Raw genomic sequence first — 22,228 nt, 5'->3', positions numbered from 1 at the left:
CACCCCTTTGGGTTCAGGTGTAACCTGTCCTTTTTGTACAGGTCGTACCTCCCCCAGAAGATGCCCCAATGATCCAGGAATCTGAAACCCTGTCCCCTACACCAGTCTCTCAGCCACACATTAATACGCCTGATCATGCTATTCTTGCACTCGCTAGCGCGTGGCACAGGCAGCAATCCTGAGATTACTACCCTAGAGGTCCTGCTTTTCAGCTTCCTACCCAACTCCCTGAATTCTCTCTTCAGGGCCTCCTCCCTTTTTCTACCTATGTCATTGGTACCAACGTGTACCAAGACTTCTGGCTGTTCGTTCACCCTCTCCCTTCAGAATACTCTGCACTCGATCCGAGACATCCTGTACCCTGGCACCTGGGAGGCAACACACCATGTGGGTATCTCTGTCAGGCTGACAGAACCTCCTGTCTGTTCCCCTCACTATGGAATCCCCTGTGATTACCGCATTCCACATCTTCCTCTTTCCCTTCTGCACCATGGAACCAGGCTCAGTGCCAGAGACCCGATTGCCGTGGTCGTCCTCTGTCAGATCATCCTCCTCAACTTCATCCAAAACAAGATGATTACTGCCGGGGATGGCCACAAGGGTGTTCTCTACTATCTGAGCTCTTCCCTTCGCTTCCCTGACCCTCACCCACTTATCTAACTCCTGCAGCCTTGGGGTGACTAACTCCCTGTAGTCCCTCTCTATCTCCTGTTCATTCTCCTTAATAAGCTGTAGGTCATCGAGCCGCAGCTCCAGGTCCCTAACACGGTCTCTCAGGAGCTGTATCTCGGTGCACCTGGTGCAGATGTGGCCATCTGGGAGACTGGACACCCAGTGCAAAATACTAACTCTACCGACATGCTCTCTATTCTTCACAAAAAAAAAATAAAGAAAAACCAAAAACTAAGTCCATCTACGCACTTACCTCGCCGAAGCCTGAACGAGCCAAAGCCTGTTGCTTCTACTCTCGCCAGTGGCTGCTCCGCATATCCCTTCTGTACTTTTATTTAGTTCATCGAGCTCAGCTGCTGCCGCCTAACTAACTAACTGACTGACTATCACCCGCGAAGCTCTCCTTTTAAATAACCACCTCTGACCTGTGAGAAGCAGTCCTTTGTCGAGCTCAGTTGCTGCTGCTGATAGGCACCGCACAATTTCCTTGAGGATCTCTGCTGGGATCCTGTCAGGGCAAGTGGCTCTGTTGTTTTTCAGGCTCCTGATGACATTATGGACCTCTTTCATACTGGGAGGCTCCCCCCACCCCGTTGGTAACCTTCGGTTCAGCGGAGCTGTTGTGTTTAAGGTGTTCTTGAAAGTGCTCTCTCCATTGATGGTTGACATCCTTCTGATACTATTCCAAGTTCTTCCCATCCTTTGAGCTCACAGGGGGTTTAATCCAAAAACACTTGGATCATAAACTGCTTTGTAAACACTCATTTCACCAAAGTCTTCCAGTCTCTGGATTTCCAGGGCTTTTCATTAAAGACCCGTCACGCCCTCTCCATGAACTGTTTGTTCTTCTGCCATCGGCAAACGTTACAGGAGCATCAAAACTAAAACCACAAGGTTACTAAACAGCTTCCTCCCACAGGCTGTCAGACTGCTAAATAGCTGCTCCACCTGACTCTGCTTTGGACACTTTTAACTCGCACTGGACACTTATAACTTGATTTTAACTGACATGTGGCTGTTGTGTTTTACTATTTAGTGTTATGTTTATTATTTAGTGTTGCGTTTGTTATGTTATGATTGCACTGCTCCTGAGAAACGCTGCCTCATTCTGCCCTGCAGAGCTGATGTACGGTTAGAATGGCAATAAAGTTTTTTGATTTGATTTGATTTGATTTTCAGTCCACCAAGAATTCTTATCTCTGTCACCCTGTGCTGGATCATTGCTTGGCTCTGGAGTGAGTCTTGCTGCTGATGAGAGTGTTCTTAATAAGATTATGTTCAGCACACGTAGTGAGTAGTGCTCTATTTGAGTTGAGGTTGCCAAAACTTTCCTTTCCTTTGGTATTCTTACAAAGGTTGAAGTCCCGACCTTCCCTGGCAGTGAAGTCCCCTTTTCCTTCCTGGGGATGCTTGATAGTGTCAAGTCTAGGCAAGCATAGAAGGCCTGTTTTTCATGCTGGCGTGAGTACGAGACAACACCACCCACCATGACCCTGAACTGACTGCACAACCTACAGACAGACTTTCAAGTAGTCTACAACTCCTGTTTGCAATATTTGTATTTATTTGCACTATTTGTCTCCTTTTGCTCATTGGTGGTATGCCAGTCCTTATTTATGGTTTTTCTTAAATTTCATTGTATTTCTTTACTTTCCTGTAAATGCCTGCAGGAAAATGAATCTCAAGGGAGTATGTGGTGACATATATGTAGTTTGATTTTGTCTTTGGCATTGTGAAACATGCAGTGGACAGTGTGCTTTTATTTTAGCCTTTTCACCATTATCATGAGCATACTTTTGAGCTGCATGTCAGAGTACAGACCACAAACGCAATGCTAGGAAAACTCTACAAGCCAGGCAGCATCTGTGGAGGGGTTATTGCCCTCCAAGCGTGCTGCCGGACCTGTTCAGTTACTCCAGCATTTTGTGTATGCTGCTCAGCATTCCCAGCGTCTGCCGTCTCTCCTGCGTGCACCTCAAACACTGCTTCAGTGAGGGGAGCATTGCTGGCAACAACTCACCAGACTTTGTTTGGTTCCCAGAAAGAAGAAGCATTGAAATCTTGGCAGAGAAGCCAACGAATGTTGTCCCTGATGCTGACAATTTCTTGTACATGCTTCCCTCCGGTAAGTTTGTCGCAGTCGTTCTTTCGCAGCTGCCTGTTCACAGGTGATTGGGGGAAGGTGCTCAAAATTGCCAGCAAATCTTTAAGGGCTTGACTGCACATTTGATGTCCAATTCTTTCTTTGAAGTAGACAGCTGAATCAAAATAATTTCACCTGAAGTGAATCAATCTGGTGACCACACTATAGGAAGGATTGTGAAAGGCTGCAGCACAGGTAGATAAAGCTGCGTAAGAGGGCATGAGATACTGGCTTTTGTTGGTGCATTGAATACAGAGTGGGGAAAGAGGTTTTTATAGACCATTGGCCAGATTTCAGACGGAGCACGGTGCGCAGTTCTGGGAACTGCATTATGGGAAGGACGCGATAGCTCTGAAGAGAGCGCCGAGGGAGGCTCACCAGGATGATGCCTGGGGTGGTGTGTTTCACATAACAGGAGTCACTGGAGAGGCTGCGTCTAATCTCCCTGGAGCTGAGAGATTAAGAGATAACATATCAGATTTATGTAAAAATATAAAAGATATACACTCTGTGGCCACTTTATTAGGTACATTTGGACACCTCGTTAAAGCAAATATCTAATCAGCCAATCATGTAGCAGCAACTACCATCTGGGAAATGGTACCGCAGCATAAAAGCCAGGACCAACAGGCTCCAGGACAGCTTCTTCCACCAGACTGTCAGACTGATTAATTCATTCTGATATAATTGTATTTCTATGCTATATTGACTGTCCTGTTGTGCATACTATTTATTATAAGTTACTGTAAATTGCACATTGCACATTTAGACAGAGACGTAACGTAAATATTTCTACTCATGTATGTGAAGGATGTAAGTAATAAGGTCAATTCAATTCAATTCAAAGCATGCAGACATGGTCAAAGAGGTTCAGTTGTTCTTCAGACCAAACACCAGAATGAGGAAGAAATGTGATCTAAGTGACTTTGACCATGGAATGATTGTTGGTGCCAGACAGGGTGGTTTGAGTATCTCAGAAACTACTGATCCCCAGGGATTTTCATGCATAATAGTCTCTAGAGTTTACAGAGAAGGGTGCGAAAAACGAATTAAAGAAATCAGTGACAGTTTTATGGCTGAAAATGCCTTGTTAATGAGAGAGGTCAGGGGAGAATGGCCAAGGAGTCTATTTCAAGCAGACGGGGAGGTAACACTAACACGTGATGAGCGTACTTTAGAGTTGCTTGTCACAAACACAATGTCAGAGGAACCCAGCAGGAATTTATAATGTAAACACAGTTTAAGAAGTGTTTTAAAGTGCTTACAGTACAGTGCAGTGACTGAGGTAATAGGGGATATGTGGCGACTAACTAGAATTATTAATCAGATTAACTGCCTGAGGGAGGAAACTTTTAACACGGCATGAAGTTTTTGCTTTAATAGCCTATAGTGCTTTCTGGAAGGGAAATTTTGCAAAAGGCTATTTTCTGTTCGCAATGATTTTTTTCCTGTGTCCCTCTTTGTCCTGGACGATGCAATGATGATAGACTGCAGCCAATGACTTTCTGCAGTTCTGACAGTTTTTGTATATTGTGAGAGAATTCTGCATCAAACCAGCTGATGCGAGGATGTTTGTTTTGATGTCGGTGTAGAATTGCACCAGTATGATCTGGGGAAGATGGAATTTTACCAAGGGTCACAAGAAGTGCATCCTCTGCTAAGCCTTTTTGTTAATGAAGGAATATTCATTATATATATTACCCAACAGTTCGTTGATGAAGGATCAGAAATATTAATTGTTCCTCTCTCCGCAGATGCTGCCTGCCCCACTGAGCGTTTCAAGCATTTTCTGCTTTGATTTCAAATTTGCAGTTTGTCTCTGGTTTTTCATTTATGAGAATGAATGTTTGAAGCTCTCCAGCAATGAGCACCTGGTGGTTCTGTTGCTGAGTATGTTCTAGTAGATGTTTGGATATTGAGGAATGGGAGGCACTAAGGTGAAAGATCAGCCCCGGTGCTGGATTGGTGGAGCAGGTTATGAGGGGCTGAATGGCCTACCCAGATTTAGTCTTTTTTTCCTGTTTGTTTGAGTTCAATTCCCAAATTGAAACTGACAGGGCGACGCTCCTTCCCTCCTGTCAGCCCGGATCCCAGAGACACAACCTCCCAACTCAGAGAGGACCATATCACTGATCATGTCACAGAGTGTGTAGGCAGTGTAAATGTGACACTGTCTGTACTTAGGATTGTCACAGTGTGTGTCATGGAGTGTGTCACAGAGTGTGACACTAACTGTGGAATTATGTATCCTTCAAAATGCAAAATTTAAAGTACATTTATTATCGAATCTCAAGGTTATAAAACCATGAGATTTGTCTGCTTACGAGCAGCCACAGAGCAAGAAACCTGAAAGAGCCCAGTTTAAAAAAAGAGATACCCAATATTTATTTAAAAAAATAAATACCCAATGCGCAGAGAAAGAGGAAAAAAAACATGAATCAAGCAAACTACAGAAGCAAGCAATAGCATTCTGAACCAAACTGAGCCCATAGACCCCGAATCCCAGAGCAGCTGGGGTAGGCCCAAAGCCTCAGTCTCAGTTCATCATATAGCAAGGCAAATCGGCATGAAGCTTGCAGACACGAGTTGTGTAGCAGCCAAACTGTCTCACAGCATCAGCACTGTGGAGAGACGAGTGAACATTGAGAAAGAGTGTTTGAGTGACCCTCACCTCTGTCCCTATATCCTGCCTTTCTGATCTATCTGAGCTGAAGTTGTCCAAACACCAGTTTATGCTGTAGACTAGGACCTTGGACCTGCTGCAGTGAAACCCTCTGGGCCTAGACCTCGCCATGCTGCCCAAAGCTGTTCTTGACCTCTCCAAATCAGCAGCTGGAGCAATCCAATCTTCGATGTCCACCCGGTTAATATGGACGGATGTAGAAATTCCTCTGTCTTGACTTCTCTCCGAATCCCTCACTCCAGCTGCATCCCTGACTCAGGCAATGCACCAGCACGGCTCATCCCTCGAGTGAGCTTCGTCCTTGCTTGCCTCTTCATTGTTTGCGTGGTGGTTTACCACAGTTTACCTCAGAAAAGTGTTATTAATAACGCTTTTAGTTGTATTTCTTGCCTTCTAAACTACCAGTGAGCTGTCGCCCAATTTCAGTCTTAAACTGGTAGGTGTTGAGTGCGTCACTGAGTTTGTCTGGGTGTGTCACTGAGCACGGTGCTGAGTATATGACTATTGGGGCACCATGTGGCATTGTGCTCCACTGTGTTTCCCTAAATTCAGCACTTGGTGTCACTCAGTTCAGCTGTGTGTGTCACTAAGTGTGTAGCTGTGTCATAGATTGTGACACAAAGTGTGTCACTGGGTGCTGCCCTGATTGTGCCACAACATGTATTGTTGAATGTGTCGCAGATTTCCACTGTGAGATTCACTGAATGATCACGGTATCTCCCCCCGGAGAGTAGCACTAACACTACCACTGAGTGTGTCACTGCCGGTGCCCCCTGAGCGTGTTGGTGAGTGTGCCACTAGGCGTTCTCCTGAGTGTGTCACAGAGTGCATCACGGAGCGGCAGGTCACTCGAGAATGAAACTGGAACAATGCTTGGAATTCTCAGCCGGTCAGGCAGTGCCTGTGGAGAGGGAAATAGTTTTTGTGGAAATGTTGCAGCACTTTAATAATCATTTGAAGTATTTTGTGAGAACTGTTGGAACGGTTCAGAAAATAACAGCTTCCCGTTGCTGCTGATTTAGCCACGGTTCTGGGTCCTGCAGTGGAGAATTCTCTGGACCCAGATGGAATCGACAAGCTCATCAAGGTGCCGACGGGCTGTGCGGAGCAAACAGCCATGCACATGGCTCCCACCGTCTTCGCCGTGGAATACCTGGATCAGAGTGACCAGTGGCTGTCCCTCAGTGCTCAGCGCAAGGATGAGGCCCTGCGTCACATGGAAACAGGTGAGAGCCCTTCATCTTGAGTAACGTGGCCTTGCCCATCTCCTCATTTTCGTTCAGCCCCTCATGGCTGGCACGTTGATTCAGAAGGGGCCTTGGAGTTTACAAGTAGAGAAGTACTGGTATAGTTGTAAAGGCATGGACACAACTGGAGAAACTGCACACCTTTGATCCCCTCATGTAAGAAAGGGTAAACTGGCACTGGAAGCAGTCCAGAAGAGATTCTCAGGTTTAGCGGAGATGCAAGAGGTTGCAAATGCTGGAACCAAGAGCAAAAATCAAACTACTGAAGGAACTCAGTAGGCCGAGCAGCGCATGTAGACACTGAACGCTGGCTATCATTTCTGGTCCTGGTGCAGGGACCTGACCCTGCAAGTTGCTCATCCCTCTGCCTGCACAGATGCCGCTATCCTCCAACACTTTTCCTGTTTCTTCACTGGGCTAATCCCTGGGATGGGAGGCCTGTTCTGTCAAGAGGCATGGAACTCGCCTCCTGGCACATATGGAAAAAGGCTCAGCTGGTCCACGTCAACCAAGAAGCCACATCCAGCTTACTTCCATGTGTCCATATTTGGCCCATGACCTTATAAACCTTTCCCATCCACATACCTGTCCAACTATCATTTAATACTTGTTATCGTACCCACTTCCCCGGCAGCTCATTTCATATACTGATGATCCTCGATATAAAAGAGTTGTCTGTTGGGTTCCGGTTAAATTTCTCCCCTCTCACCGTAAACCTTTGCTCGACATTCTAGTTCCTGATTCCCCAACACCGGAGAAGAAGCCTCAGTGCACTAACCTCTATATCATCACCTCTGAGTCTCCAACGCTCTCAGGAAAAAAGTCCCAGCCTGTCCAAACTCTCCCTCAAGTCCTGACAATATTCTTGTGAATCTTCTGTTCAATCTTTTCAGCTCAATAATCTCTTTCCTCCAGCATAGAGGACTAAACTGAACCCAATACTTCATGTGGGACCTCACCAGCACCGTGTGCAACTGCACCATGGTCTCCCATTTTCTTGACCAATGAAAGCTAGCATGCCAAAAACCTCCTTCAATACTCACTTTCGGGAACCATGTACCTGAACCCCAAGGTTCCCCTGTTCTACAGTAATCCCCAGGGCCCTGCTGTTCACTGTGAAAGTCCTGTCCTGATTTGACTTCCCAAACTGCATTGACCTGCCCCCAGACCATAGCCCTCCTTACCCCTCCCATTTTTCTTAAATGTTGAAATTGAACCCGCACCCACCGCCTCTGCGGGCAGCTCATGCCACGGTCTCACCACCCTCTGAGTGACGAAGTTCAACGGTTCAATTTAGTGTCACAGAATGTGTACAGTATACAGCCTGAAATTCTTGATCTTTGCAGGCATCCACAAAACAGGAAAAAAACCTAAAGAATGATTGACTGAAAAACAATAGAACCCCAAAAGCCACCCCCATGCTCAAACAGCAGCAAAGCATCAACCCTCCCCCTTCCCACTTGTTCCAGCAAAAAGCATCAGCCCACCCCTCATCGCCCACTGTCTCGATGTTTCGATCTCCCGCTATGCTTCATTTGGCAACGTCGGTGAGGAATCGGATTGTCCACATGGCCACACCCCAAATGCACGGGTCTTCAAAGCTGCTCCTGGAGATCCCGAAACGCTTGTTGTCCAGCAATTTCCACAGACTGAGAACCCACCGTACGTGAAGAACATAGTTTGAGCACAGCTGCAGATCATGGACTGTGAGAGGACCCCAACCACCTTGAAGAGTACGTGAGAAGAGAAGAAATTAAACTGTTTTGCAGATGAACTCAAGGAAGTTGCCCAAATCAACAAAAAGTTCATTCTCATTTTTCCCTTAAACACTTCACCTTTCACCCTAGGCCAATTACCTCTAGTTATAGTCTCACTCAACCCCAGTGGTAAAAGTCTCTTACATTTATCCTACATATACCACCCATAATTTTACATACTGTACTGCTATCAAGTCTCCTCTCAATCTTCTACATTCCAGGGAATAAAGTAATAATCTATTCTACGTTTCCCTATAATTCAGGTCACGAAGTACTGGCAACATCCTTGTAAATTTTCTCTATGCTTTTTCAATCTTAGTGACATCTTTTCCTATATGCAGGTGACCACAACTGCACTCAATACTCCAAATTAGGCCTCACCAACGTCTTATACCATTTCAACATAACATCCCAACTTTGAATTATATGTGCCATGAAGAAGGAACGTACTAGGTGTGGGAGTGCCACTCTCAGTGCTGGCCTGTAACATCGGCAATTCCTCTCCAACCCTGCCCAACAGATGCTACTTGCTCCATTGAATTCCTTCAGCAGGTTGTTGCTCCAGATTCCAGCATCTGCAGACTCTGGTTTCTCTAGATGTCGAAATACTTTTGCGAGTCTTGAGCAAGCAGTCAAATTTACAAGATGAGGGTGCTGAGGTTTAAAACTGAGAGTGTGCCTGAATTTCACTTCACCGAGGGAGATGAACTTTTGGCATTCTCTACCCTGGAGCACTGGGGGCATTTCACGAGGAGGTAGACAGTTTTCTGAAAGAGATATCTTTGAACTGAGGGAGACTGGGAGCTAATGCGGAGGAGGAGATGAGGCCGAGTGCAAATCAGCTCTGTTCATATTGAATGGCGGGGCTGAGTGGCCTTCTGCTGTGCTTGTGTTCTTGGCCTCCTGTGCCGTTCTGTGAGCTATGTCCCCTGCCACGATGAAGCCTGTGAGACTTCGATCAAAGCGGCTGTCCTCTCTACATTAACCTACGTAAAGAGGTAACTTGGGAAGTGAGATGAAAGTAGAACAGCTGGAGCTGACAGGGAAAATGTGGAGAGGCATATAAATCTGGCCCCAATGTTTATGGATCGATTAAAAACTCAAACAACTTTCTCTAGGGTACAGCAGAATTTTGGGATATATGAAGGATGACGGATCCTATGGGACTTGGAAGAACTCTCCAAGCAGCACATGGTAGGTGTTGAGCATTTTATACATTTCTTTTGACAATGAGCGGGGCAGTGATGTATCTTAGCAATCAGGTTTATTCTCACTGACATATGACATGAAGTTTGTTGTTTTGTGACAGCAGCACAGTGCAATACATAGAATATACTATAAATTATAACAAGACATCTACATATATAATTAAATAAGTGGTGCTAAAATAGTGAGATAGTGCAGATGGATTCATTGTCCATTCAGAAATCTGATGGCAGAGGGGGAGAAGCTGTTCCTAAGTATGTCTTCAGTATGCTGTCCCTCCTCTTTAATGGTAGTAATGAGAAGAGTGCATGCCCCGGGTGGTGCAGGTCCTGATGATGGATGTCACCTTTTCTGAGGCATCGCCTTTTGAAGGTGTTCTCCATGCTGGGCGCGCGAGTGCCTGTGATGAAGCTGGCTGAGCTTACAACCCTCTGCCGATTTTCCCAGTCCTGTGCAGTGGCCCTTCCATGTCAGACGGTGATGCAACTAGTTAGAATGCTCTCCGTGGCACATTTGTAGAAATTTGCTGGAGTCTCAGGTGACATACCAAATCTCCTCAAACCCCAAATGAGATATAACCGCTGGCAAGCCTTCACAATTGCACCTCAGTATAGATCTTCAGGGATGTTGACACGTAGCTACTTGAAACTGCACCCTTTCAACGAGGATTGGTGTGTGTTCCTCCAGATGCCCTTCCTAAAGTCCACGATGAACTCCTTAGTCTTACTGATGTTGAGTGCAAGGTTGCTGGTGCAATACCACTCACCTAGCTGATCTACCTTGGTTCGGTAAACCCCCCTCCCTTCCCTGTCTAAGATACTCTGAGACTGGGAAGAGTGAGTTTTACAGTGGCTGACTAAACACATACAGAACAGCATGAAGATACATCCGAGCAGAAAGACGAAGTTGAGATAATGAGGACCAGCCAGCTCCGGAGCCTAGGGTAATGGGCACAATGTGTACTGAAATCCTTGAGAGCAACACATATCGGGAAAGTGAATATCAAAAATAATTCCAAGTACAGGCTCTCCCTAGCTCATAAATACTCAAAATATAGACAGAGCTACCCATGATTGAGCTTTGTTAATATTATCAAATCCAACAATCTGGCATAATTACATATCAGAGCACTTGACGTGCTTGACTCTGCCCAGTCCTTTTCCTCCTTTTCTTCTGCCAGACATGATATTGTTTCACTCAAGTCACTGCTCAGTGGCCTGTGACAGCAGGAAGATATAAATGGCTAAAGTAATTTTCTCTCTCTCTCTGCTTGGATGAGAAGAGATTATTGTCACATACACCAGGTACAATGAAATTCCTTGCCAATAGGAAGCTCGTTGGTAAACACTGTGATTTAAAAAATACATTGAACACAAAATATCAGGATGTCTCAAAGATACTGACAATTTAGCCAATTTTAATCATTGTTTTTAACATTCCAATGTGCTTTTGATACCATTTATTACAATACTGTGGAGGTGCACTTATCATATCAAGTGATTATTGAGTATTATGGACAAACTCGACTTAAGAATGTCTGTAAAAATGGAATCTGTTCATTACGGGGACAACCCTCTCTTCATTCCCTGGTTAATGAAAATCATAAAAACTGCAGATGCTGGAAATCTGAAATAAGTCAGAAGGTACTGGAAACATAAACACCAGAAAATTGGCAGATGCTGGAAATTCAAGGCAAAACATGCAAAATGCTGGAGGAATTCAGCAGGTCAAGCAGCATCTATGGAAAAGAGTAAACAGTCCACAATAAACAAATTATCCATGCCAACCAAGATGCCCATCAAAGTTAATTAGATTTGTCCACAATAGGTCAATATTCTACTGAACATTGCTGATCTATGCACCAGTCCAAATATGTTTGCAATGTTAACACTAGATTCTACGTTCTGTTTCGAATGATATTTCTGGGTGCATGTAAAACCATGTTTGTTTCCCTGTATAATGAAACTGACACCAATTCTTGCACCTACCTCAACCATTTTCTCTGGCAAACACGAGGAATTCTGCAGATGCTGGAAATTCAAGCAACACACTTCAAAGTTGCTGGTGAATGCAGCAGGCCAGGCAGCATCTCTAGGAAGAGGTACAGTCGACGTTTCGGGCCGAGACCCTTCGTCAGGACTAACTGAAGGAAGAGCTAGTAAGAGATTTGAAAGTGGGAGGGGGAGGGGGAGATCCGAAATGATAGGAGAAGACAGGAGGGGGACGGATGCAGCCAACAGCTGGACAGTTGATTGTCTAAAGGGATATGAGAGGATCAGGGACAGGAGGCCCAGGGAGAAAGAAAAGGGGGAAGGGGGGGGAAAACCCAGAGGATGGGCAAGGGGTATAGTGAGAGGGACAGAGGGAGAAAAAGGAGAGAGAGAGAAAGAATGTGTGTATATAAATAAATAATGTTTGGGGTACGGAGGGGAGGTGGGGCATTAGCGGAAGTTAGAGAAGTCGATGTTCATGCCATCAGTTTGGAGGCTACCCAGACGGAATATAAGGTGTTGTTCCTCCAACCTGAGTGTGGCTTCATCTTTACAGTAGAGGAGGCCGTGGAAAGACATGTCAGAATGGGAATGGGATGTGGAATTAAAATGTGTGGCCACTGGGAGATCCTGCTTTCTCTGGCGGACAGAGAGTAGGTGTTCAACGAAACGATCTCATATCCCTTTTGCCAATCAACTGTCCAGCTCTTGGCTCCATCCCTCCCCCTCCTGTCTTCTCCTATCATTTTGGATCTCCCCCTCCCCCTCCCACTTTCAAATCTCTTACTAGCTCTTCCTTCAATTAGTCCTGATGAAGGGTCTCGGCCCGAAACGTCAACTGTACCTCTTCCTGGAGATGCTGCCTGGCCTGCTGCGTTCACCAGCAACTTTGATGTGTGTTGCTTGCACTTTCTCTGGCACTTTGTTCCATACAGTCACCATCCTCTGCATGAAGAAGTTGCTCCTTGGGTCCCTTGCCAATCATCCTCTGAGACCATAAACATCTTTTCCTCAAGTTTATCTGGAATGAGGACCACCTTGCTGGTGACAGGATGACCATTAGGAAGTGCAATTTTACTGCAAATGCAGATGCCGAATAATATTTCCCAAGTTAAAATCCGGTTTTTCAATGTGTACTTTGAAGCTACATATCGTAAGCACTTTCCTCTGTCTTCTCAGGCTGACAGCCTTCATTGTGAAGATATTCTCAATAGTGAAACATCATATCATGGTAAATCAGGAGATCGTGTACAAATCTGTTTCCTATTTGATCAAAGTTCAGAAGAGCGATGGAAGCTTTGAAGATCCCCATCCAGTGCTTGTGAAAGCCATGCAGGTTCGAACTTCTTCATTTCACTCTCTGTTTCTCATCTGATGTCCTTGAAGTCAATTTTATAGGCACTTGATTGTGATTATTACACTCCAGTGGTTTCTTGTTAATTCTGTCTTCTACACCCTCCAGTGTCCAGTCTCTGCAATGTATGTAACGGATTCTGATTCAAGGTATCTAAGAAGTCAAAGTCCTTGGGGTAGCATTGTACATGTTCAGTTGCTGGTCTGGCTTAATACTCAGTGATGTTGCTTACAGCAGCGGTCCCCAACCACCAGGCCGCAAAGCATGTGCTACCGGGCCGCGAGGAAACAATATGATTTAGCGATATGAAACGATATGAGTCAGCTGCACCTTTCCTCGTTCCCTGTCACGCACCGTTGAGCTTGAATGCACGCGAGGTCATTACGCACACGTCATCCATGTCAGCGCGGGAAGAAGATCAACTCCTCGAGCTTGCAAATGACGGCAGGCTGAAAACTATGTTTGACATAACATCTCTGCCAGCATTCTGGATCAAAGTGAAGTTTAAATATCCTGAGATAGCCACGAAAGCACTGAAAACGTTGCTTCCATTTCCAACATATCTCTGTGAAGTGGGGTTTCCTGCAATGAATGCAACGAAAACTAAATTACGGAATAGACTGGCCATAAGGAACCCCCTTCGAGTATCGCTGTCTCCCATCACCCCTCGATGGCACCGTCTTGTTGCAGGGAAACAAGCCCAGGGCTCCCACTGATTCAGTGATATTGGTGTGTTGCAATGATTTTATATGTTCATACGGGGAAAATATGCGCTGTGTGTTTAATATCCAAACGTTACTTAAAATATTATGATGCTATTGACTTATAAGTGACTTATAATTGATTTATCACTATATTCATGTGAGGAAAATATGTGCTATGTGTTTAATGATCCCTCCCCCTCCTGTCTTCTCCTATCATTTTGGATCTTCCCCTCCCCCTCCCACTTTCAAATCTCTTACTAGCTCTTCTTTCAGTTAGTCCTGACGAAGGGTCTCGGCCCGAAACGTCGAGTGTACCTCTTCCTAGAGATACTGCCTGGCCTGCTGTGTTCACCAGCAACTTTTATGTGTGTTGCTATGTGTTTAATATTAAATTCGTCAGATAAACCTTTTTAGAAACGAAATTGAGTGTATTAGCCACTTATAAGTGACTTATAGTTGACTTAACGCCTGTATTCTGGTCATGATTAACACCACCTCCCCCCACTAGGGTTGCCAACTGTCCCGTATTAGCCAAGACATCCTGTATATTGGGCTAAATTGGTTTGTCCCATATGGGACTGCCCTTGTCCCATATTTCCCCTGCTAAGGTAAAGCGTTCCTATGAAACCTTTCATGCCGAAATGGCGTAAAGTGAAGACGCAATTACCATTAATTTATATGGGAAAAATTTTTGAGCGTTCCCAGACCCAAAAAATAACCTACGAAATAACACAGAAAACCTAAAATAACACTAACATATAGTAAAAGCAGGAATGATATGATAAATACACAGCCTATATAAAGTAGAAGTAATGTATGTACAGTGCAGTTTCACTGAACAGAATCACCAAAACCCATTTGTAGAAAAAAAATTGACATGTACACACGCATGCACACACAGGTGCCCGCGCAAGGCTTCATGGTCATGGTAGTCTTTCTTGGGGTAAAGACAGTGAGAAAGTTGGCAACCCTACCGTCCGCAACCCCCCCCCCCCTCCACCGGTCAGCCCGTCCACAAGAATATTGTCAATATTATACCGGTCCGCGGTGCAAAAAAGGTTGGGGACCACCCCTGGCTTACAGCAGTGAAACTGAGTATGCATGCAATGAGCATCTAATCTCCTATTCCCCTGTTTGCCTCCCCATCCCCATCTGTTCAACTTCCTCCATTTGATGTCAGCTTTCATTTTCCTCCAGTTAGATATCTTGTACAAAGCTCAAAGGGTCAGGCAGCATCTGTGGAAGGAAATGAAGGAAATCAGTTAGCATTCCGGGTCGCGACCCTTCAGTCTGGATTGAAAGATAGATGGGAGATAGCTGATATGAAACAGTGAGGAGGAAGGGGTGGAGAAAGTGCTTGCGAGTGATAAGTGGATCCAGTTGAAGAGGGGTTAGTTGTCAGATGGACTCAGGTGGGGGGGAATAGAATGGCAAGGCTAATGAGGGAGGCAACAAAAGGTTACAGATTGTGAGTTCTTGCATGTTCTTCCGTACTGCTAACTTGTGGAACCATAGATGATACTATACAGGAGTTGGACATTTGCCCATCAGTCAGTGCTGGTGCTTTCAGAGGCCCTCCTCCAGTCTTCTCCATGAAGTTTTAGCCTGCCCCATTCTCCTTAGAAGGTTTCTGTTAAATATCTGTCCTTCCAAATAAACAGCATATTCCAAACCTTGACTCATTGCTTCAAAAGAGATGTGGATTTCATAGATTTTGCCAGCATTTATTGTCTGCACATAATTGCCCCAACAATGGGCAGTTTGTTACATTCTGTCAGGCAGCAGAAGAAACAACCATGTTTGGGGTAACTAGGCAAAGACGACTCTCTTCCCCAGAACCTGGAACACATTTTAAATTGGAGCCTCACCATTATTGACATTTGCTTTTCATCCCATTCATTCCATTTCATAAACTTTCAATCCCCATTACCCATGGTTAGATTTGGATTTCTACCCCTCAATCTCACATTTTTCCTTTGACCCTGCAGGAGACCATTCTGCCTGACAAGTGTAGGTTGGCCCTCAGATCCATCCCATTCCCCTTGTACCTTGCACATGCCTCTCAGCCTCCAGTTCTCCAACCATCCATCGACATGCAAAGGTAATTTATAGCAACCACCAGCCTGTACTTCCTTGGGATCTGGGAGGAAACCAGAGCACCCGGGGGGGGGGGGGTGGGTGTGTGTGGGGGGAACCAACATAATCAAAGGGATTCAAAGATTCAAAGTACACTCATCACCAAAATACATATACAGCATACAACCCTGAGATTCGTCCCCCACCACTCAGCCACGAAACAAAGAAACACAATGGAGCCCGTTTGAAGAAAACATCGAACACCCAATGCGTGAAAAAAACAACGAATTGCGCAAGCAGCCAAAAGCGAGTGAGAAACACATAGAATTAACATCAAACCACAAAGTCCTCAAAACAGCCCAGCTCAGCTCAGTTCAGCTCAGTTCAGTTCAGTTCAGTTCAGTTCAGCTCAGTTCAGCTCAGTTCAGCTCAGTTCAGCTCAGTTCAGCTCAGTTCAGTTCAGTTCAGTTCAGCTCAGCTCAGTGCTGTATCATTGACGGCAGGCTGCAGAACCAGTCTGTGCCAAAGTGCCCCCGTCCAAATTGTGTGAAGAGCAAATAAGAGGGTAAACCAGAAACTCGAAACACATGTGACATGAATCACAGAGTCCTCCAAGTACCTCTCCACAGCCGTGAACACCGAACAGCAAACCGCATAGTCCCCCAGAAAGAGCCCCACAGTCATGAGCTGCATTGATCAGACAGACAGTGCCAGAGAATGGGATTGAATTAGTCTCGAAAGCAGTTCCGACCCATCTTTAGTTGAACAGTCCAAGCCTATCTATGCTTGTGATATAACCAGTAAGTCAAAGTCCTCTGTAACATTATAAGTGACTGTCAGTTAATGACAGTCTTAGTCATAGTCATAGTCATAGTAATACTTTATTGATCCTGGGGGAAATTGGTTTTCATTACAGTTGCACCATAAATAATAAATAGTAATAAAACCATAAATAGTTAAATAGTAATATGTAAATTATGCCAGGAAATAAGTCCAGGACCAGCCTAATGGCTCAGGATGTCTGATCCTCCAAGGGAGGAGTTGTAAAGTTTGATGGCCACAGGCAGGAATGACTTCCTATGACGCTCAGTGTTGCATCTCGGTGGAATGAGTCTCTGGCTGAATGTACTCCTGTGCCCAACCAGTACATTATGTAGTGGATGGGAGACATTGTCCAAGATGGCATGCAACTTGGACAGCATCCTCTTTTCAGACACCACCGTCAGAGAGTCCAGTTCCATCCCCACAATGGGTTTGTTAGATAGCATAAAGTTAATGTGCTCCCACTGGAGTTGGTCCTTCAAACTTTGAAATATCGGAGGTCCCTTCTCTGGCTGTGGATCACCGCAGGTCTGGAGTTTGTACGTTCTCCCTGCGACCATGCGGGTTTCCCCCACGTGCTCGTTTTCCTGCCACATACCAACCATGTTCAGGTCAGTGGTTTAGTCAGCTCTGTAAATTGTGTAGTTGGATACTTGTGAGAGTGTTTTGAGACTCACTGGCCCAATGGTCTTCTTCAACGAGGTGGGAAAATATATTGGAGAGTACTGAATCATAGTCATTGAACACAAAGCAGTCTCTCCTGCCCAATTAGTCCACGTTGACCAAGTTTCCTATTTAAGCTTGTATTTGCCCCATATCCCTCTAAACCTTTCCTATCCATGTAGCTATCCAAATGTTTTAAAAAAATTATTGTTGTATCTGCCTCCAACACTTCCTCTGCAGGGAGACCTTGCTGCTCACTCACTCAGGTGGTTTTGTGGACGTTAAAAATGAGGATGCCTTTGCAGCACCTCTTAACCAGGCGTCCTGTCTCACTCCCGTGCGCTGACTCGTCACGGTGATTTGGCCAACAGCAGTGGTGTCATTGGGGTCTTAGTAGGTGTTATTAGAGCTGTGCTTAGGCCTGTAGTCATGGGTGTTAGGAGGGACACTAAGCACAGAGTCCTGAGGTTGATGGTCAGTGACGAGGAGGTGGTGTTACTGATCTGCACTGATCGCCCTCTAAGAGGACCACAGCCTTTCGATGTGTCTGGTGACTTGCACACCTCAATGACCCAGAGAGCTATGCTGGCTGGAGTTAGAGCCTTGTGCTTTGGCTCTTGGTAGGGTCACCCATGCCAAGCAGGCCAAAGGTAGAGGCCCAACCAAGAGCTGTCCATCGGCCCTCCAGGTTTGGGGTTCAGCTCAACCCCGACTGGTCGAGAAACAATTGTTACAGAAACAGCAATGGAGAAAACTTTTATACAAACAGAGATGGAGGACCTTCAATGCTGACCTAAACGACAGTGGCATGATGGGTGGTAAGTAAGTACTTGATTTATTTTATTTTGTCCGCGTTTGTGACTGTTGGTTTCTTTCCACAGGGTGGAGTTGGTGGTGCTGAGGGTAACTTGCCCCTGACTGCCTTTGTAACAGTGGCTTTAAAGCATTTCCTGCAAAACTTTCTCCAGAGCAACGTAGCAGCTGCTTCAGTAGTGGTATGATATAAACATTCTTTGTCAGTGCCTTTTTGAAAAACCTCCTTATCAGGGCTCGTCTACCTCAATGACGGCCTGGGGGAGATTGCAGAAATAAATTTGGCTGAGAAAAAGTTTTGGGAACTTCAGTTTGCTTTAAGTCCCCATGAATCAGAATGGGATGTGGATTCCGGGGAACATCGTCAGGTTAGTAAATCAGCAGCTGAATTTTTAAATCTTCCGCCAAAATTCAGCTTGGGATGCTAAATTCGGCTTGAGAATGAGTTACCAGACATGTCAATGCTTCCCAGGTTATGTGCAGCTGGTCTGTGAGAACTGCAATGCAGAAATTGCAGCAACAGCTTGTATACTGAAGACTCAGCATTGTGTGCAGATGCTCCAGGGAGCAAGTGCAGACTGGGTGAATGCTTTGCTAAGTAATTGCGCTCCATTCCTCATGGTCTGCTGGAGTTCCTGTTTCCCATCCATTTCAATTCCCCTCTTCATTCCCTCACCGAGCCCTGTATCCTCAACCTCCTCCTTGGCAGGGTGAGGCTAAACAACATCTAGGGCAACAGAGCCTCATATTCTTCCTGGGTAGTCTCCAACCCGATGGCGTGAACACTGATTTCTCCAATTTCCGGTGACCTTCTGACCTCTGCCCCCTTTCTCTCTTTCTCCTGATCTACCCAGTTTCTCCAACACCCATCCCAGCTCTGTAACCTGTTTCTTTACATACCTCCATCCCCTCGATCTGTCCATCACCTATGCTTTCCACCCACTGCGTCCCTTCCCCTCTGCCCCCAATCTTCTCATCTGCCTTCCCCACTTGGTTCCATGCTCCACCTTCCCCCTCCTCTCAGATTCCATCAAATATAGCACTTTGTTGCATCTACCTATCACCCCTCAGCCTCTGTTGCTTTTTCCCCTCTTCTAAATGCCTATCACCCCTCCTCAACTGGATCTTCCTATAGCTTGCGAGCTCCTGTTCCTCCCTTTCCTGTCCACTTCTCTATATTGGCCATCACCCTTTCAATCACGGTGAAGGGTCACGTTGCCTCCACCTATCACCTTGCAGCATCTATAGCTATTTCCCCACCCCCTGTCTATCTATCACCTATTGCTTGCCAGCTCTTGCCCCACCACATTATGCTGACTACCTCCCCGCTACTCTTTCAGTCCAGATGAAGGGTCTCAACCCGAAACATCGACTGTCCATATCCCTCCACAGATACTGCCTGACCCACTGGGTTTCTCCAGTGCCTTGTACATTGCTCCAGATTCCAGCATCTGCAGTCTCTTGTGTCTCCAGCAATACATAAGCGTCCAGTGATGGTGATGTTTTGTATTAATTCAAGGGATGTGGGTGCTGCAGGTTTTGCCAGCATTTAATTGCTGCTCCCTAGTTGTCCCTGAGAGGGTGCTGGTGAGCTGCCAGTGCACAGCCACAGTCCAACAGTTCTGTTAGGGAGGGAGTTCCAGGATTTTGACCCAGCGACAGTGAAGGAACGATGATATACTTCCGAGTGAGGATGGTTTGTGGCTTAGAGGGCAACTTTGGGTGGCAGTGTTCCCCATTCTGCTGTTGCCCTTGTTGTTCTCACTGGCAGAGATGGTGGGTTTGGAAGGTGCCGTCTAAGGAGGTCTCGGTGGGTCTCTGCAGTGCTTCCCGCAGGAGGTTGCTACTATGCGGCTGCTACTATGCATCAGTGATGGAGCAAGTGAACATCTATGGATGGGCTGCACGTCGAGCAGGCTGCCCTGTCCTGTGTGCGGCCGAGCTTGGAGTGCTGTTGAAGCTACACTCACCCCAGGCAACTGGAGAGAGTTCTATCACACTCCGGACCCACGTGGCTTCTCCCGGTACCACCCCAAGGCACTGATGTAGTGAAATGGATGGCATGCAAAAACAAAGATTTACATTGTACCTTGGTACAGTGTCAATATGAAACCATCTATCAATTTATCAGTCAGGGTCTGAGCATCCAGAGGCCTCGTAGAAAAGGAATTCCATGTGTTCATCACCTGCGGAGCAAAAAAGTCTCCTCTCACATCCGTGTCGCTGCCCCTTTCGAGATGGCAAACTCTGGTTTTGGACACAGGGAAGCAAGCACCTGCAATGGTAATTCACCCCAGGCTTTGGGGAATCAGGAGATGAGTTACTCACCACAGGATAATGGACAGACAGGCTTTGGGGGTTCAGGAGATGAGTTACGCACCGGAGAATCATGGACAGACAGGCTTTGGGGAGTCGGGAGGCGAATTACTCATCACAGGATGGTGGACAGACTGGGCTTTGGGGAGTCAGGAGGTGAGTTACCCACCACAGGGTTCCCTGCTCTTGTAGCCACATTGTGTAAATGGCCACTCCAGTTCAGTGTCTGACCAGTGGTATCTTCTGGGATTTTGATGGTGGGGAATTCAGTGATTGGGGATTAAATACAATGGAGGAGAGGGAATGTTGACTCAGACCATGAGAGGCCTGCGTCGGGCATTTTCATGCCTTACAAGGCACAGATTGGAAGTCTGTGTGAGGCACCACTCCTTGCACAGACACTAGAGCAATGTGTGGTTCAGCGCCTTGCTCAAGGACACAAACACGCTGCCACAGCTGAGGCTCGAACTAGCGACCTTCAGTTCACTAGACGAATGCCTTAACCACTTGGCCACGTGCCCAATACCATACCAGGATGTAAACCATAATCGTGCTCAATTCCTGAAGTGTCACAGGGTCTTAGAGAGCAGGTGGTGCCTCTTTTTAAAGGGTGATCCAACATGAGGCACATTTAACGCTTCACCTCACCGTGACAGTGAAGCTAGATTGTAGTGAGTTCCAGGATTGACCCAGGAGTCTTCTGACTCAAAGGGAAGGTTACTTCATTAAAACCATCCTCATTTGGTACATCGAAGATGCTTCAAGACTTACTGGTCTGCTCACCAGTCATTCCCTGTCTTACATTCTCCTCAGTTCTCTCCGGGTTCTGCCGCTCACCCCAACACTAGAGGCTAATTTACAGCAGCCACTGACCTGTAACTGTTCAGTGTGTGGGAGGAAGCAGGGGCACCCAGGCGAAACACAAACGGCTACGGGGAGAGTGTGCAAACTCCAACAACAGGTGGTGCCGGAGTTTGGGATCAGGCTCTGGACTCTAGGTGTGTGAGGCAGTGGCTCCAGACAAAGTGAAAGCCTGGTTTGGGTCTAGTCTTTACCTGAGTCAGTGTGAGCTGCCGGGATGAGTGTGGGTGAAGTATTTCAAAGTCACACCATCTCTTGTTTCGTTCCACCAGAGTGAAAGCATCGGAAAAGCCGTGCATTATTTGCATAGGACTTTGCCAAATGTCGAGAAGCCCTACGCCTTGGTGATCACCGCCTATGCCCTGGCCTTCGCAGAAGTAGATTCGGACAAAGTGATGGAGGCTGAGAGGAGACTGAAGCTGATTGCATCTCATGAGTCAGGTGAAGTTTCTAAAGTCTACTTCACCAGAAACTCACTCTCGGCCTGCTAATTTGATTGACACATGGTTCTGAAGAATAGACGAGAGTTTAGTAACAGGACTATAAAAACTTAATCGGGAGCTGTGAGAGGAGGGACTTCAAAAGGCTTGCTGCCCGAGTACAGAAGGCCACAGCAGGTTGCTATAGCGATGAAGAGTTTTGACCAGCGACCAACGGGCGTTTGGGATTGATTAGCAAAATCAAATTAAAGAAAGGCAGGGCCATCGTCGTAGTGGCCATCTTTTGAATGGATAGCGACAGAGTGGTGAACTTCAGGCTTTTGGTCTTCGAGGCTTCAGCAAAGAGAAGCTTTGGTCAGAGAAAAAGAAAAGAAAAGCTCAAGGTTGTTTTTTTTTCCCCTTCCTTTCTTTTTATTTGCTCGGCTGGGACGGCAGAGGTGCCAGGCAGGATAGTCCTGAATGCCCCTCTTGAATGATGTG

General features: G+C 46.1%; 1 protein-coding gene across 1 annotated transcript in view; it reads left to right on the top strand.

The window, feature by feature from the left end:
• LOC134346713 (complement C4-like) overlaps positions 1–22,228 on the top strand; it is a 148,187-nt gene that overhangs the window by 78,361 nt on the left and 47,598 nt on the right. Inside the window, exons 23-28 of the mRNA XM_063048271.1 lie at positions 2,714–2,797; positions 6,521–6,724; positions 9,621–9,696; positions 12,879–13,035; positions 18,200–18,313; positions 21,581–21,749. Of these exons, the coding sequence (XP_062904341.1) occupies positions 2,714–2,797; positions 6,521–6,724; positions 9,621–9,696; positions 12,879–13,035; positions 18,200–18,313; positions 21,581–21,749 (804 nt within the window). The remainder of the gene's footprint in view (positions 1–2,713; positions 2,798–6,520; positions 6,725–9,620; positions 9,697–12,878; positions 13,036–18,199; positions 18,314–21,580; positions 21,750–22,228) is intronic.

Source organism: Mobula hypostoma, chromosome 5 (assembly GCF_963921235.1).
Source record: "Mobula hypostoma chromosome 5, sMobHyp1.1, whole genome shotgun sequence".
NCBI lineage: Eukaryota > Metazoa > Chordata > Chondrichthyes > Myliobatiformes > Myliobatidae > Mobula > Mobula hypostoma.
The sequence above is the reverse complement of the archived record's forward strand: the minus strand, read 5'-3'. Positions and strand labels throughout refer to the sequence as shown.